Source organism: Engraulis encrasicolus, chromosome 21 (assembly GCF_034702125.1).
Source record: "Engraulis encrasicolus isolate BLACKSEA-1 chromosome 21, IST_EnEncr_1.0, whole genome shotgun sequence".
NCBI lineage: Eukaryota > Metazoa > Chordata > Actinopteri > Clupeiformes > Engraulidae > Engraulis > Engraulis encrasicolus.
The window spans coordinates 45,218,600-45,233,599 of record NC_085877.1 but is presented as its reverse complement, the minus strand read 5'-3'; the positions used below and the strand labels follow the sequence as shown (position 1 = coordinate 45,233,599).

General features: G+C 43.3%; 3 protein-coding genes across 3 annotated transcripts in view; 2 read left to right on the top strand and 1 right to left on the bottom strand.

The window, feature by feature from the left end:
- Positions 1-15,000, top strand: part of LOC134437441 (multiple PDZ domain protein) — a 285,829-nt gene that overhangs the window by 78,010 nt on the left and 192,819 nt on the right. The gene's annotated exons all lie outside the window — the stretch shown is intronic.
- On the top strand, positions 720-3,400 carry LOC134437252 (putative ATP-dependent DNA helicase Q1). Its single transcript, XM_063186749.1, has 3 exons — positions 720-1,142; positions 1,596-1,675; positions 2,193-3,400. Exons 1-3 carry the CDS (start codon positions 871-873, stop codon positions 3,398-3,400), a joined length of 1,560 nt encoding a protein of 519 aa, XP_063042819.1. The 5' UTR covers positions 720-870.
- Positions 4,059-5,610, bottom strand: LOC134437253 (uncharacterized). Its single transcript, XM_063186750.1, has 3 exons — positions 5,523-5,610; positions 5,123-5,247; positions 4,059-5,005 (listed from the first exon to the last, which is right to left on the bottom strand). Exons 1-3 carry the CDS (start codon positions 5,525-5,527, stop codon positions 4,059-4,061), a joined length of 1,077 nt encoding a protein of 358 aa, XP_063042820.1. The 5' UTR covers positions 5,528-5,610.

Here is a 15,000-nt window from a genome sequence, read left to right as displayed (position 1 = left end):
CAGGTAAGCAAAGCAACAGCCCCAAACAATGCGCAGTTGTTTGTGGCCACCTGTCGCGTGCTTATCTGCCCAAAACACCAGAAACGCGAGCTGGCTCTAAAGAAGTTCAACTCTCATTCATACATATCAGAAACTGTCTGTAAATTACTTTCCAGTAACAAATAGTTAGGGAAACGGCAAGCAAGCTAACAGAGGTACGGTAGTTGTTAGCCAAGAACGTCAAGCAGTTTCATTCAAATGTGGCTGGAAATGAAGGCGCTATATTCTGAACATTGTCATACAAACGCAGTTATTTAATTAATGTTGAAGTATCCGTGTTATTGTTTCTGTGCTGGTAAAAGCAGAAATGCCTAGTAGTCAAGGTCTAATTGAAAAGGAAAAAGTCCACCTTGACTTCATTGATTACAAGCACGAACGCGTTTCAATTTTACAGCATTGCCAGCGCATTTCTCTCCAATCTCTCTAGCCTAGAAATCTAGACGCCCCTAGTGGCCGCAAAATGAATTTGCTCCCGGGGGCAGTCTAGCCACCCTGAATCTACAACCGATCCAAGCTGGATCGGGGTTGGCGGCCAATCAAATCGTGAGGGGCGGGATCGGGGGCCGGGCTACCTAGTGACGACAGAGTGTGCGACGTTTCGTGTGTAGTCCCAGAGAGAAGTAAACAATGGCTGCCCCTAGCGAATTCACGGCATCTTTCGATTCAGCTTTGGCAACGACTCTCGAAGATTTGGATATTCATTTCACCTTGCGAGACCAGCAGATAACGGCATTAAAGTTTTTTCTGCAGAAAAGGGACGTTTTTGGAGTATTGCCCACCGGATATGGTAAAAGCCTGATTTACCAACTTGCTCCGCTGGTGGGGCGACGCATGGGTCTGCTGCACAAACCACTGGTGGTTATCGTGTCACCCCTTTTAGCACTTATGGACGATCAGGTACAAGAGGCCGAAAAACTGGGTCTTACAGCTGCGCAACTTGGCAAAAGCGACCCGGAGGAGATCCGAAGCGGGCGGTACCAGTTGGTGTTCGGGAGTCCGGAGTCCTGGCTTAACAAGGAATGGCGATGCTTGCTAGCCAGCAAAGTCTACCAAGACAACCTGTTGGGCCTTGTCGTGGATGAAGTTCATCTCACATACAAATGGTAAATATACTTAATGGTACGAATAATATGAACAATGTAAGGTGCAATCGAAGCTACCACAACTAGCTACTCTGATGTTACATGCAACTCTGTGATGTTTCACGATAGTCTAGCCCACTGACTTACTTTAACCATCTAAGTTACGGTAGCAGCAAACCATTCGAAATCAAAGCTAACGTCATCGTCCACACAAACAGCGAATTGTTTTGGAATCCTGCATAATGTAATGTGTGAGCTTTTGCGATCGGTTTTTTGGAACACTAGAGCTCTATGCACATTCCGAAACGATTAGCTGCTATCATTCCGGTCTGCTCCTAACATTTAACAGTGGACTGAGAGATTGGGGTGTACATTTTACTTGTAGTCTGCCTGAGTTGATGACGCGCGGGCGGTTGTTTTAAGTGTGCCATAGCTGATGTCACATTGGTTGTGTTTTTATTTTATTTGTTCCAGGGGAAAGGCTGCTAGAGGAGAGAAGGCTTTCAGAGAGAGTTTTGCCAGACTGGCCGAGCTACGGTCCATTGTAAAACCAGGTGAGTAGGCTATGAAATGTTGTGACCCATGACCATTATGATCTCAGTCTGAAGAAAAGTTATTTTACACTGTTCTCACTGCTGTTGATCATAACCCGGCAAACGGAGGTTTCAAAAGTAAAAGTACATTTGTGGTTTAACAAGACCAGTACACGATATTAGGGCCTGCACATCTGTTACTCCTTTGAAACTAACGAGATAGACTGTACTGATACTGAAACACACTAAAAACCCTGTAAGGACCCACCACTGATCCAACCAGGGTAGTCAGCTGATTGTAAGACAATTACACAGGTCTACTTTTTACTCAGATAAGTTAAGTTACCTATGCTGGAAGGAAACTTACCTTTTTTTTTTTTTTTTTTTTTTTTAACTTTTGACACCTCTGCTGGCAAGTCAGACCCTCCACAACCCTTTGTGACTTCACCTCACATATTTGGTTGGATTTTTTTAATGGCTTACTTTAATGAAAATGTATTGTACTGTAGATGCTAATGCATTTACCTTTATTCTCCAGGTACACCTATTCTGGCCTTGACAGCAACGGCAGACCTGGACTCGCAAGCTGTTGTCAAAAGGCAGTTACATTTGGAGAATGCCACTGAAGTAATCATAAGCCCAAACAGAAAAAACATAAGGCTTGGACTGTCTACAGTGTCTTCAGATAGCATGGAGTGTCTGAACTGGATTGTGAGGGCGGTTAAAGAGAAGGGTCCAACAATGGCACCAATAATCATCTACTGCCGTACATTGCCTATGTGCGGGAAGGTGTTCTGTCACCTACAGTATGAACTTGGTGAGGACAGCTGGGTGGATCGGGATCCAGAACACACGGCAGAAAACCGACTCATTGGCATGTTTCACAGCCAAACACTTCCCCATCACAAGATCACAGTACTGGAATCATTACGTGGCAATGGTTCATGCAGAGTGGTTGTAGCCTCCACAGCTCTGGGAATGGGACTGAACTTTCCTAACATATCACATGTTGTGATGTATGGCTCACCTGAGGATGTGGAGGCCATTGTACAAGAGGTTGGCAGGGCCGGGCGAGATGGGTCTCCAGCACATGCCATAATTTACAAATTGAAGCAGGAAGCAAGAGTGAATGAGGGCGTTAAGACACTGTTGAAGAAGGGCATCACTAGTTGCCTTAGGAAGGCCTTATTCTCACACTTCGAACAAAACACTGAGTGTGTTCTGCCGGGCCATTTGTGCTGCTCATACTGCCACTCTGTTTGCTCTTGCAGCTCTCCCAGTTGTGACGTGGCAATACCCGATTACGAACTGCCTCAACAGTACACTCATGCCGTTGTCAAAAGCAGAGAAGTTACAGAGGATCAAAGACTGACGATTAGAGATACTCTGTACAGGTACAAGCTCAGCTTAGTCCAGAACATGCCTCTGTACACTAACAGCAGCGACTGCACTGGTTTTAGTAACGAGCTGATAGACTGTGTTCTTGAGCGCTGCACAGATATATTTGATCTCCCATTCATAATGGACAACCTACCGGTGTTCAGTAAAAGGCACGGACAGGAAATTCTCAGCATTATTTTTAATGTCTTTGGGGATTTTGAATACACTGAAGTTGATCTGCCTGTGGAGGAAACTATGGTGCCAGACCAAGACTACACAGGTTACTTTGACTCTGACTCTGATGCAAACGCCTTGTCCCAATGGAGCAGTCTAGAATCCGGGGTGTCACAGTTGAGTACAGACTGAAACATTTGTTAGTCATTTCATATGACCACTGTACATACCTCTTACATCTTTGAAAGTACTGCCTGAATACTTATGTCAGATGACTGCCTGTAAATAAAATTGAAGAACGATCTCAATTCTTGTTTAAGTGTTTATTTACATTTACAGAAAAAGGGTGAATTAGTTGTGTACTTAATAATGTGCATATTATTTACAATGGGACATAAAAAGCAACATACCCAGGATTTAAAAATGGAAATCAGTAGTCAAATAGTATTAAGAAAAGAAATGCAAGATATTCTTGATTGTGAAATGGTAACCGGTAGTAAAATACTGTAGATACAAAGTAAAAAAAAAAAGTGACAATGTTACATACAATGTGCTTTAAAGTGACTGGGTTGGAACTGGCTGGTTCAATTGAGTTTAAACATGTTTTACAAGTCGAGATACTCGCAGCAAACACTGAAAAATTGTGCTAAATAAGTGAAATTAAATACGCCTGTTAGAAGAGGCCTGTAACAGTCTAGACAATATTTTGACAAACTGAATGCATGGTAAAGTGCAGAAAGGTAAGGGTGCAATTATGAGTCATCAAGTGTTAATGCTTAAATAAGTACTGCATAGATCTGAAGGTACCTATAGGGACTTCACAAGACAAGAAACTACCAATGAGTGAGATTTATTTTTTCAGTTTTCTCCACTCTTTCAGTTTGAGCATCATCCACTCCCACATTTCCTTTTTTTTCATTTTGTGCAACAGATTGCTGTCAAACTTCGGGAAAGCCCGAAATTCCCTTCCAGGTATCTTTGACAACAGTTGACCCTCCCTGAAAACATTAATCAGAGTCAATATATCCTGTGTCTGCTGCTCAGCACGATGGATGCCACTTGGCTTTTTCACACCCAGTTCAGTATCAACTTTGTCCATTATCTCTTTCAAAACGCCTATGGCCTTGCTGACTCGGCTAGCAGACTCTTCAGACAGGTTTGGACCCTGACCCTTCAAGAAAGACTTCAGGAAGTTGTTGAGGTGTTCTAAATGAAGGTCTAAGGGGATGTTGCCTCCATTCCCTCCCCTAGTGCTCCAAAACCTGTTCCAGGTCACGCTGTGCGACATCCGAGGCGTCAGACACGCATTCACCTGAAGTGTCAGGAGTAACGTACTGTATGCATAGTGGCTGTGCGCATGGGCTTTGTAGAAGAGCAGAGCTACTTTGTACAGCCTCATCAGTCGTTCTCCGTCACCCTCTTTCACAGCATCCAGCATGTCCCAAAGGAGAAAGCTGAAGCTGAGACGCGCCAAGGTATGTTCCTGCTTGTGGTCTTTGTTGAGTGATGTACCAGGCAATGTTTCGGGGGACACGTGTAAGTTGTGCTTTTTAAGCTCGTGATTGTCTCTGTATTTGGGATAGGTGTATACCTGCTGACAGCCTGGCGCTCGACAAGGGTACTGCTTTGCCTGAGTCGATGTCACATCTGCTTCGCCGAGACCAGTCATGGCCTCAACCACATCCCCAAGCAGGATGTACTTATCGACCACCTCAGCAGATTTGGCATGCAACCATGTTCGCCTCGTGTCTGTTGATCCTGATGCAATGTCCTCAGGAACAAACGATTCCGGGATGTCTAAGTCACATGGAAGAAAAAACACAAACAAAAGCAAAGGTTTACATTCTTCCCTCTACCCAAACAGTTCAGCTTTAAAGCACTGCTGTCCCATTTCAAAACACCCTATTTATGTACCTTCGATATCCTTCAGGCCAAAGTGCTCCATGGCAGCCGTCAGAAGCAGCGCAGTAGTGTCTGTGATGACAAAATGTTTGTATGCGTTGTAGGCAGCCTTGGGACCCTGTTTCGCATTGCTGCACCTGTGATACAAAGAAATGTTACCGTCACTCTTGGTGTTCGAACCAGCCACCACTATACACCAACAGAGAATACTTAAACCTCTGAGTCAAGAGACCAGGCAATCGACCCAGCGGTCAGAAGCGTTCTTTGAATAGGTGTGTGAGGATTTAATCACAAGCACACTCTCATACACTCACATACAAATGTAAAAATGTGTTAGTAATCTCTCACACCACCTTTCATATTTCAAACAACACAAATATCACATTCTGAGAAAGTCTGTGAAAATACGAACCACATTCCAGGGATGGGCTTTCATCATGACCCACCCCAGCTTAACGAATAAGAACAACTTCTCAGGAGTGGGCTTTCCATGATGACCCACTCCATTCCATTCCATTAGAAAACTGCAGAAAACACCGTCAGCAAATAATAATTTTCCGTCAACCCACAAGTGTGTGGTTGGGCAGTGATAGGCCCAGCAACCCAGACTCCCCCCCGTCTCCAGAGGCTCAGCACCCTGCTGTGATCTGTGCAGCAGCATCTCACCCTCAACCGGGGGTAGGGGCTGACTACCAAGAAGCAGTGTTGTATAAAGTACTGAAATCTCATATTCATGTAAAACTATGGGTACCCCTCCAAAAAATGACTTTGGTAAAAGTAAAAGTCACTGACTGAAATGTTACTTAAGTAAAAGTCTTAAAGTATCTGAAACTTCTTGTATGTATGTGAGGTACTGTCAAAAATAATGTAATTAAGTAATGTAATGAAAAGTACAATGCAGTTTGAAAGACTTTTTTCTATTTGGGTAAAATTTCAAAAATTCAAAAACATTTAAAAATGTACACACAACCAATTTCAGTCTAAATTTAGGAAAGGTTTCGACAGAAAATAAACTCAACTTCCTATGCGTGCTGACCTAAGCCCAGAGCCCATGCATCATGTCCTGACTTTGTTGCAGTATGGTCAAAACTCTTTTTTTCAATATATACACACACTTGGGAAAAGTGTTAAGTATTCAAAAACATACTTAAGTACAGTAGTGAAGTATTTTTCCTACTATACAACTCCTACTATACAATGTGACATGAACACAGGAGGAGCTGAAATGTCAGGCTAATCTGGTCCAGGAGGCAGAATTCTGAACATCCACTGTATCATTACAATGCCATGAAGACCAAGCAACAGTTCCAAAGTTATCTAATAGTCATGGCAAATAGGCATGAGAGACACGCTGAGGACTAGCTGTAGGTTGTAGCTTTATGGCGTATTTACATCAGAGACCGTTTAGGTGGGAGGTAGATGGACACCAACTGAGATCGCTCCCCGGACGTGTAGTCCCAGGTGTTTCTATCACTCCCAGACGTGTAGTCCCACCCGATTATATTTCACGTATTATCACACACTGCCACATACAAGCAATTTAGGACCTAAACCGTCTCTGTTTACACTCCTATGCTATCATTAAGTTTCAGATCAAGCGATGCAGATTTCAGCACGATATAATGGTCATTTTGGAGGCTACAGACTAGAGTAAGGAGAACGGTCGTCTAATGACAATGTTGTCCCTGGAATATCCTAACTGATGGGCAACATCTATAGGTCTAATGAAAAGCAAATTGAATATCTCCACCGTTACTGCACGATAAACAAATGTCAAAATGCAAACATACCTGGGCGATGTTGACACGAACGGCAGCCCCTTTTCCCGGACTTGCTGGTTTATCACAGAACTTTTTCAATGCCCTTGGTGTTTTGGATGGAGTCGGCTCGCGGTCACGTTTCTGTGTAGAACCAGAGGTATCTGAAGTCGTGGTGGATGCTCCCTCCTCCTGCACCCATCTTCGGAACACCGGCAGGTCCTGTTCCATTCTCGTTAGTAACCGCACACAAGGCCTACAAATTCTGTTCGATTTTGTCTGTGTTTTCAACACCGACACGCCAACCTGCATTAATCTGTCAGCAATGGTTTGTTTTTCTTTCTGGCTGTCAAAGATAAGTGCTGAATTAGAAATCACGCCAGATATTCGCATATTTTTGTTGCAAAAACGGCAACAATCATTCACTTCCATGTTCACGTAGTTCGCGTGCAGTCTCTACAATAGCAGATTGGAGTGCTAGTTGGCAAATCTTTCCTCACTCTGACATTAGCCCGTAGAGAATACGCTCGCTCGCTGGCCTGGCATTCGTTCTATTTCCTACTGCCTACACTCTACCAAGTACTTCCTGTCGCGCTGCAATACGTAATCATTCCTCATCACCCTGGTTGGTTGTTCGCCATCCTATTGCGTTGCATTGAGTGCAGAGGAAACCGTTGATCCCGCCCACACTGATTCTCAGCGACCCCAGACCCCGGCACAGCTTTGCTGTAGGGGTTTTTGGCGCGGCCAGGCTACAGATCTCTCCCTTTCTCCCCCTCCCCTCCCTCTCCATGCTAGCCTCTCTACTCTCTTTCTCGAAAGTGAGGTAGGCCTAGTGTGCGGTCGTAGTTTTTTCTCTTGTGCATTTATTTTTAGGTTATCAAATTGTCTTCATGTCAATGTCATGTGAATTTAACGCGGAAAGGGAACGTCTTGCAATGCGTTGTCATACTCCTAATGCGGCCCAAAAACCTGCCGCAATTTCTTCCACCTAGCCTGATTATCATCGACTTTCACATCTCTTCGAGATTGGCGGAAGCTGTTGCATCACTTGGAGGGCACGGCCTGGCTATCTTCCACCGGCATGCCCATCGCAACCAGTGGCTAAAGTCAGACTAGGTTAGACTATTGCCACTTTTTAACTAAAGCTAAACAAACACTGAATTGTTATTGATATGTAGTAGACTAAATGAAAGCTGTTTTTTCTGTAGGCTAAATAGGCTACAACAGAGTAACAGGCTGGCTGCAATAGAGTCTACAATAGCCTACATGATGGGTAGGCTATATTGGTGCATAAAGCAATCAGTTTGACAAATATAATGTCATTGAATGCAGATTTCCTCATATCACCATGCTCATATATTCTTGAAAAACGAAATGTGCACGGTTACTCAAGGCATTTTTGTATACAAGGGACAGATGTTCATGATTTAACACACCCTCGTTTTTTCTTAAAGACCTGAATTCACAGTTGCACTGCAAAAAAAAAAAAACATAGTCACACATGAAATTGAACGTGGACATAATTTACCACTTATTTAGGCGCGAAAAAAATGGGGACACTTCTGGTTACATTCGGGACAATACAAAGTGGAATCCGGGACCATTGCGGGACACAAAGGAAAAAAGTTAATTTCGAGCCCTGTGTTAAATACCAATGTAATGTAAAAAAAAAAAAAAAGATACACATTTGGCTGTCTCACAACCTCATCTCTGTTGACATACTATGATCTCTCAGTACATCCCTCTCTCTCTCTCTCTCTCTCTCTCTCTCTCTCTCTCTTTCTCTCTCTGGCCTTTGCTTGCATGGGGCATGGACACAGCATGTTTTCATATCAAAGACAGCATTTGAGACAGCATTTTAGACATATTACAGACAGCATTTCAGATCATACATTATATGCACTCTATTTTACATCATGCATTCAGTATTCTCCAAGGCCCTGTCAAAAAGGATGCCATTTTCTGATTGGTTTGCAGGGCATGTATTCATTCAAATGTATCATTTAGACATTTTTTTTTTCTCTGGTAGTCAACATTTCCCTCAAAGATCAGATATTCTACCCTTTTCACAATAATATTGGTATTATTGGCTTTAATAATTGTAATTTAAAGCAACCGTCAAGGATTTTTGACATCAGACCCTATTTCCTAGTTAGTCAGTCTTGCAGACATGTGGAGATACTTTTATTGATAATGGAAGCAGTCCTTGTAGTTCTAGAGATGGATGGTGCTAGGCTAGCATAAGTGAACATCTATTGGTAGCCTCCCACTAAAACGGTACAGGAGGGTTGCTTTAAAACACACAAAAGGTTTCTTTTTTTAACATGGCATGTTCTCAGGGGTCATGATTAAATTAAATGATCTTCTATCGCCATAGTAACGAAATCTGCTGCCTTCCCCACACTACACTCTTCGAGGTCAGTGAGAGGTCAATCATTGCAGGTCAAGGTCGGACAGAGGTAAACTATCTGAAGGCTTAATTGTTTTGTAATCTGAGTGGAACCCTATAATACTGTAGGTCAGGGCTATTCAAATGGCGACCCTGGGGCCAGATGCGGCCCTTGGACAGCAGCGTTCTGGCCCCCCACAAACTCCTTGAAATACAGAATAATTTTTTTTAGAATTTAGAGATAAAAGTATGGGTTCCGTATCGAGCTGAAACGGGACACGGGATGTTAAAATGCAGGAAATTACATCTAAGAAATGCAAAACTTTCTGGGGGAGGACCCCTAGACCCCCCAACTCAATTACGTGTCCCGTATGTTTTTCATTGACAGTCGGCAACCATAATACATACTCTACGTATAGTTTGGCCCCTTTACTGGGAGGACTTTGAAAAACTGGACCTTGTTGACATTTAATTGAATACCCCTGCTGTAGGTCAAACATGCAAATGCAAGAACTCATTGACTGTATAGTAACTCAAAGTGTGTAGCATAGTCCTCTCTGATCAGGTTATGCCTCTTTTCCAGAGGGTGCGCTTGACCTTAAAAGGGTCAAAGATCATGTGAGGTCAAAGGTGAAACCCGAGATTGAAGTGGTTGAAGTCAATTGGAGTTGAAAGTCTCTATGGTTCACGGTGAAGCGTATCGAATTTTGTAAAGTGGAGGACACACACTCACACTGACGCCTACTGATAAATAGTTATTTTAACTGGGTACTGAATCCCACATAGCACATAGACGAAGAAAGGAAGCGAAGGACAGAACTATGAGGCCAACAGAGAAAAATCTGAAGAGTATGAAGCGAGTAAACAGAGAAACATCTGAAGAGTATGAAGCGAGTAAACAGAGAAACATCTGAAGAGTATGAAGCGAATAAACAGAGAAAAATCTGAAGAGTATGAAGCGAATAAACAGAGAAAAATCTGAAGAGTATGAAGCGAGTAAACAGAGAAAAATCTGAAGAGTACGAAGCGAGTAAACAGAGAAAAATCTGAAGAGTATGAAGCGAGCAAACAGAGAAAAATCTGAAGACTATGAGGCAAACAGAGAAAAATCTGAAGAGTATGAAGCGAGCAAACAGAGAAAAATCTGAAGAGTATGAAGCGAGCAAACAGAGAAAAATCTGAAGAGTATGAAGCGAGCAAACAGAGAAAAATCTGAAGAGTATGAAGCGAATAAACAGAGAAAAATCTGAAGAGTATGAAGCGAATAAACAGAGAAAAATCTGAAGAGTATGAAGCGAGTAAACAGAGAAAAATCTGAAGAGTATGAAGCAAGTAAACAGAGAAAAATCTGATGAGTGCTGTCCTTCGTTTCCCTCCTTCGAAGGGTATTGAATCAAATCCAATCTAATCGGTCTTTTGTTATACTAGCATGTCAAAGCTACGTATGGTGTGTTTAAATAACCTCTACACTGGTCTGCACCATTCAAGTGTACTGCGAACCCATCACATGAATAATTCAACAAAGACGTTTTAGTAAGAGAAATGATTAATGTTCTGTAAGGCAAGTTCTGTATGTTGAGGCTGAATTATTGAAAAGGTGTCTTCTGTCTGTTTGCTGTACTTTATAGTCAGAAAGAAAGCCTGAAATAAAGAAATAAAAAAGGTATTTATCGTGGGAGGAGAGACAACTACAAACATTGATTTGACCTACAGTCATAAATGTGTAGGTCTTCATAGCCAGGGCTGGACTGGGATTGAAAAACACCGCGGGCAATTTTTTTGGCATAGAACAGCCCGTCACACAGCCCACGGAGTAGAGAGAGAGAGGCTCCATTGGCCCATTGTCTCCGGGTTCTATTATTGCAAGGGGGAGGGGGGGAAATCCCCCTTTAGGCAGACCTAGGCAGACCCAAGGACTGTTCTATTCAATGCTGGGAGCATTATGACACGCCCCTTTAGGCATACCGGAACCTGGTCATGTTAGTTGCCCATAGCAACCTATTGGCATATCTCTTTATACTTAAAGAATCTCTGATATAATGATTAGCTCAGTCCACTGTCTATATTACGTAAGGGTTAACGTTCGGCGAGAAGGTCGCTACCGTGGAATAGCAGCACGACAGAGAGAATCTTTAGACCCCGACGCGGAGCGGAGGGGTCTTGTTCTCTCTGAAGTGCTGCTATTCCACAAAGCGACCGACTCGCCGAAAGTTAACCCGCTTATTATATGGATATACTTAAATGATTCACACATGGCGGGGACATTTCTTTAGGCCAATTTAATGTTAAGTCTATTATAGTTTTTAATGTCAAAAGATTGTTGCTGCGCAAAACAAAACAGTGCCGTTGTGGAACACCGCTAGGCAACAGCTAGGTAGCCAGGACAACAGGTGTTGTCTATCACAGCAGCTGATTAGAGTCTTGTTGAAAAGTCGCTTTAGCAGTGAAAAGTCTTGTTGCCATTGACAGCGGTCTGTTATAGACCAACCCGTCCGTTATCGAAAAATAACAGACGTGCGAACGTTGGGGATCCCCGTTGAAATGAATGGAGCATTCGACCGATGACGTCACACCATATATTACGTAAAGATAGACCGATGGGCCTCGTCATCTAAATTGAGGGCAGCTCTCTGAGTAAAACAAAGACTGATTGATTGATTGATTGATTGATTGATTGATTGATTTCTTTTATTGACATTGTACAAAGCATTAAAAATTATACAAATAAATAAGGTAATAAATAGGTTTTGAAAACCTTGTACAACACGTCAAAAGGATATTACAAAAAAAGCTTGCAGCTTGTTTCCATTGTGGTCCTTGTGAATGTGCAGTGTGCACTATGTGCTAGTTAAAATCAGTGTATGTGAAAAGCAAACCAAACATACATGTGTCACAATGGACAGGGACACTGCAAAGAAACAAACAAATACACACACCTCCCACACACACACGCACGCACACACACACACACACACACACACACACACACACACACACACACACACACACACACACACACACACAGGCACGCACACGCACACGCACACGCACACGCACACACACACACACACACACACACACAAGACCTATAATGATCTGCACAAACAAAAACAACAGCATTTGCCCCTGGGGACTGTCGGCTTTCCATTTCTGGAAAGCGTAGTTGCTAACTGGATTAGCGACTTTGTTGTTTGCAATGCAATTTCCCATTGACAACGACCGAAGTCGCTAACTGGCTAACAATTTCGCTTTCGAGAAATGCATCCCAGCTCTGTTCATAGCCAGTGGCCTCTGTTCTCAATTCAAAACATTCAGTTTTGACAAAATACATTATGTATTCATTCTTGAAGCTTTGAAAAGCGCATGAGGGAGTGCGTGTAAGGAAGCATATGTGAAGGAACACAAATAGATGTTTCTTTTTTACATCCATCCCATATTTTTTCATGATGGTAATGTGGAACTTAAAGGGACACTGTGTGAGATTTGTAGTTGTTTATTTCCAGAATTCATGCTGCCCATTTACTAATGTTACCTTTTTCATGAATACTTACCACAACCATCAAATTCTAAGTATTCATTATGACTGGAAAAATTGCACTTTTCATACAAGAAAAGGGGGATCTTCTCCATGGTCCGCCATTTTGAATTTCCAAAAATAGCCATTTTTAGCTGCAAAAATGACTCTACTTGGACCATACTATAAAATATTTGTTTATTACTTAGTAAACTTTCATGTAAAGATCAAATTTGGCAATAGGCAGCCCAGTTTCAATGAGCAGCATAGTTGCAGTACCTTTTTTGACCATTTCCTGCATAGTGTACCTTTAAATTATATGTGCTGTCAGACAGGTTTGAATGAGGTAGGTCAGCACACTGTCAATCAGCTCCAAAAAATAAACGGTATTATTTAAAAAGCAACACTTCAATCATCCTGGATATTCATCATGCATTTGAGATCCAGGATGAAGATCAGGGCTTTTTCTGAATGGGGAAATAGGGGCGCTCCACCCTCATACCTCCGCGGGTGCACCCTCATACTTTTTTTAAATAAATAAATTACTTTTTTGAGCGCCCCTAGTAAATTCCCCCCTTCACGCAACCTGCCATGACGCTCCCTCATGCCAAAAATTCCTAGATAAAACCCTGAAGATCATAGGGTGATCAAGACGTTGCTTTTTAACCCCTTAAGACGCGGCTTTATACATTTGTTGTTACCAGTATGGTAATGACCAAGTCGTGGTGCATTACTAAAGGGCCTGTGTTGTGTCACAGTATTGTAGTGCTATGGTAGGTACATTTCAATGACTATTACAGCGTGCCACTGGAGGTACGGCGCGCATTAAGGGGCTACATAATAAAGTTTATTTTTCGGAGCTTATTTGTAAGTGTGCTGAACTACCTCCTTCAACTGTCTGACACTTCTGTCTGGGACCTGCAAGAGAGTGTTTTTGGATGCGCGCGCCCTACCCAAAACTACTTCCATCAGACATGCTTGCCATCGCAAGTTTGGCACCAGTGTTCCAAATAGCTACAACCAATAGTAGCTGAGAGTTCTTTGAAGAACACACACACGCACGCACGCAAGCACGCACGCACGCACACGCACACACACACACACACACACACACACACACACACACACACACACACACACACACACACACACACACACACACACACACACACACACACACACACACACACACACACACTCCCTCTCTCTCCCTCTCAGACACTTTGGAAAGATATTCTCAGAGGGGGGGAATGTCTTCGCAATGGGGTTCTCAGAAAGGAATAACATTTTTTTTCCCCATCTGGAATAAACACCCCAAGACGAGAGATGGGGGGAAAAGGGTGGAGGGAGGGATGACAGAATCGGCAATGCTATTTTTGGTGAGATTGTGTCTGCACGCAAACTATCCGAAACTCTCCATGGAATCAGAAGTTTCCTTCTTCTCTCTGGAGTAGTGTTTCTCAACGGGGGCTCTACTGGCACCCCAGGGGGCGTTGGGTAGCCCTAGGGGGGCGTTGAGAAGGATACAGCCAAGAGGGGTTGGTGCTCAGTGTCCATTTGGGGGTGTGGGGGTGGCATTAGTCCATTTTGTCTTTTAATTCTAAGGGCATTCGCAGCTGATGTTGAAGTCAAGGGGGCGTTCGGAGGCTTATGATGAGGTCAAGGGGGCGTTCGGAGGCTTATGATGAGGTGTAGGGGACGTTAGGAGGCTTATGATGAGGTCCAGGGGGCATAGGGAGGCTTATAATGAGGTCAAGGGGGCGTTCGGAGGCGTTGAGTGTTATTGAGTTCTGTGAGCATTTTTTTGGGAGATGAAGGTTCCCAGGCGCTGGGAATCACCATCGCAGGATACGTGCTCAGGTGATGAACACACACATACACACACACACACACACACACACACACACACACACACACACACACACACACACGCCCTGCAGGATGCAGCAGCATTAGAGTTGTTGTGGTGGTGATGGCGGTGTGTGTCTGTGTGTGTGTGTGTTATGGTGGTGATTGCGGTGTGTGTCTGTGTGGGGGTGTGTGTGTGTGCATGTGTGTGAGAGTTATTGTGGTGATGATGGCTGTGTGTGTGTGTGTGTGTGTGTGTGTGTTTGTGTTAGTTGTTGTGGTGATGATGGCGGTGTGTGTGTGTGAGTTGTTGTGGTGGTGATGGTGGTGTGTGAGTGTGTGTGTGAGTTGTTGTGGTGGTGATGGTGGTGTGTGAGTG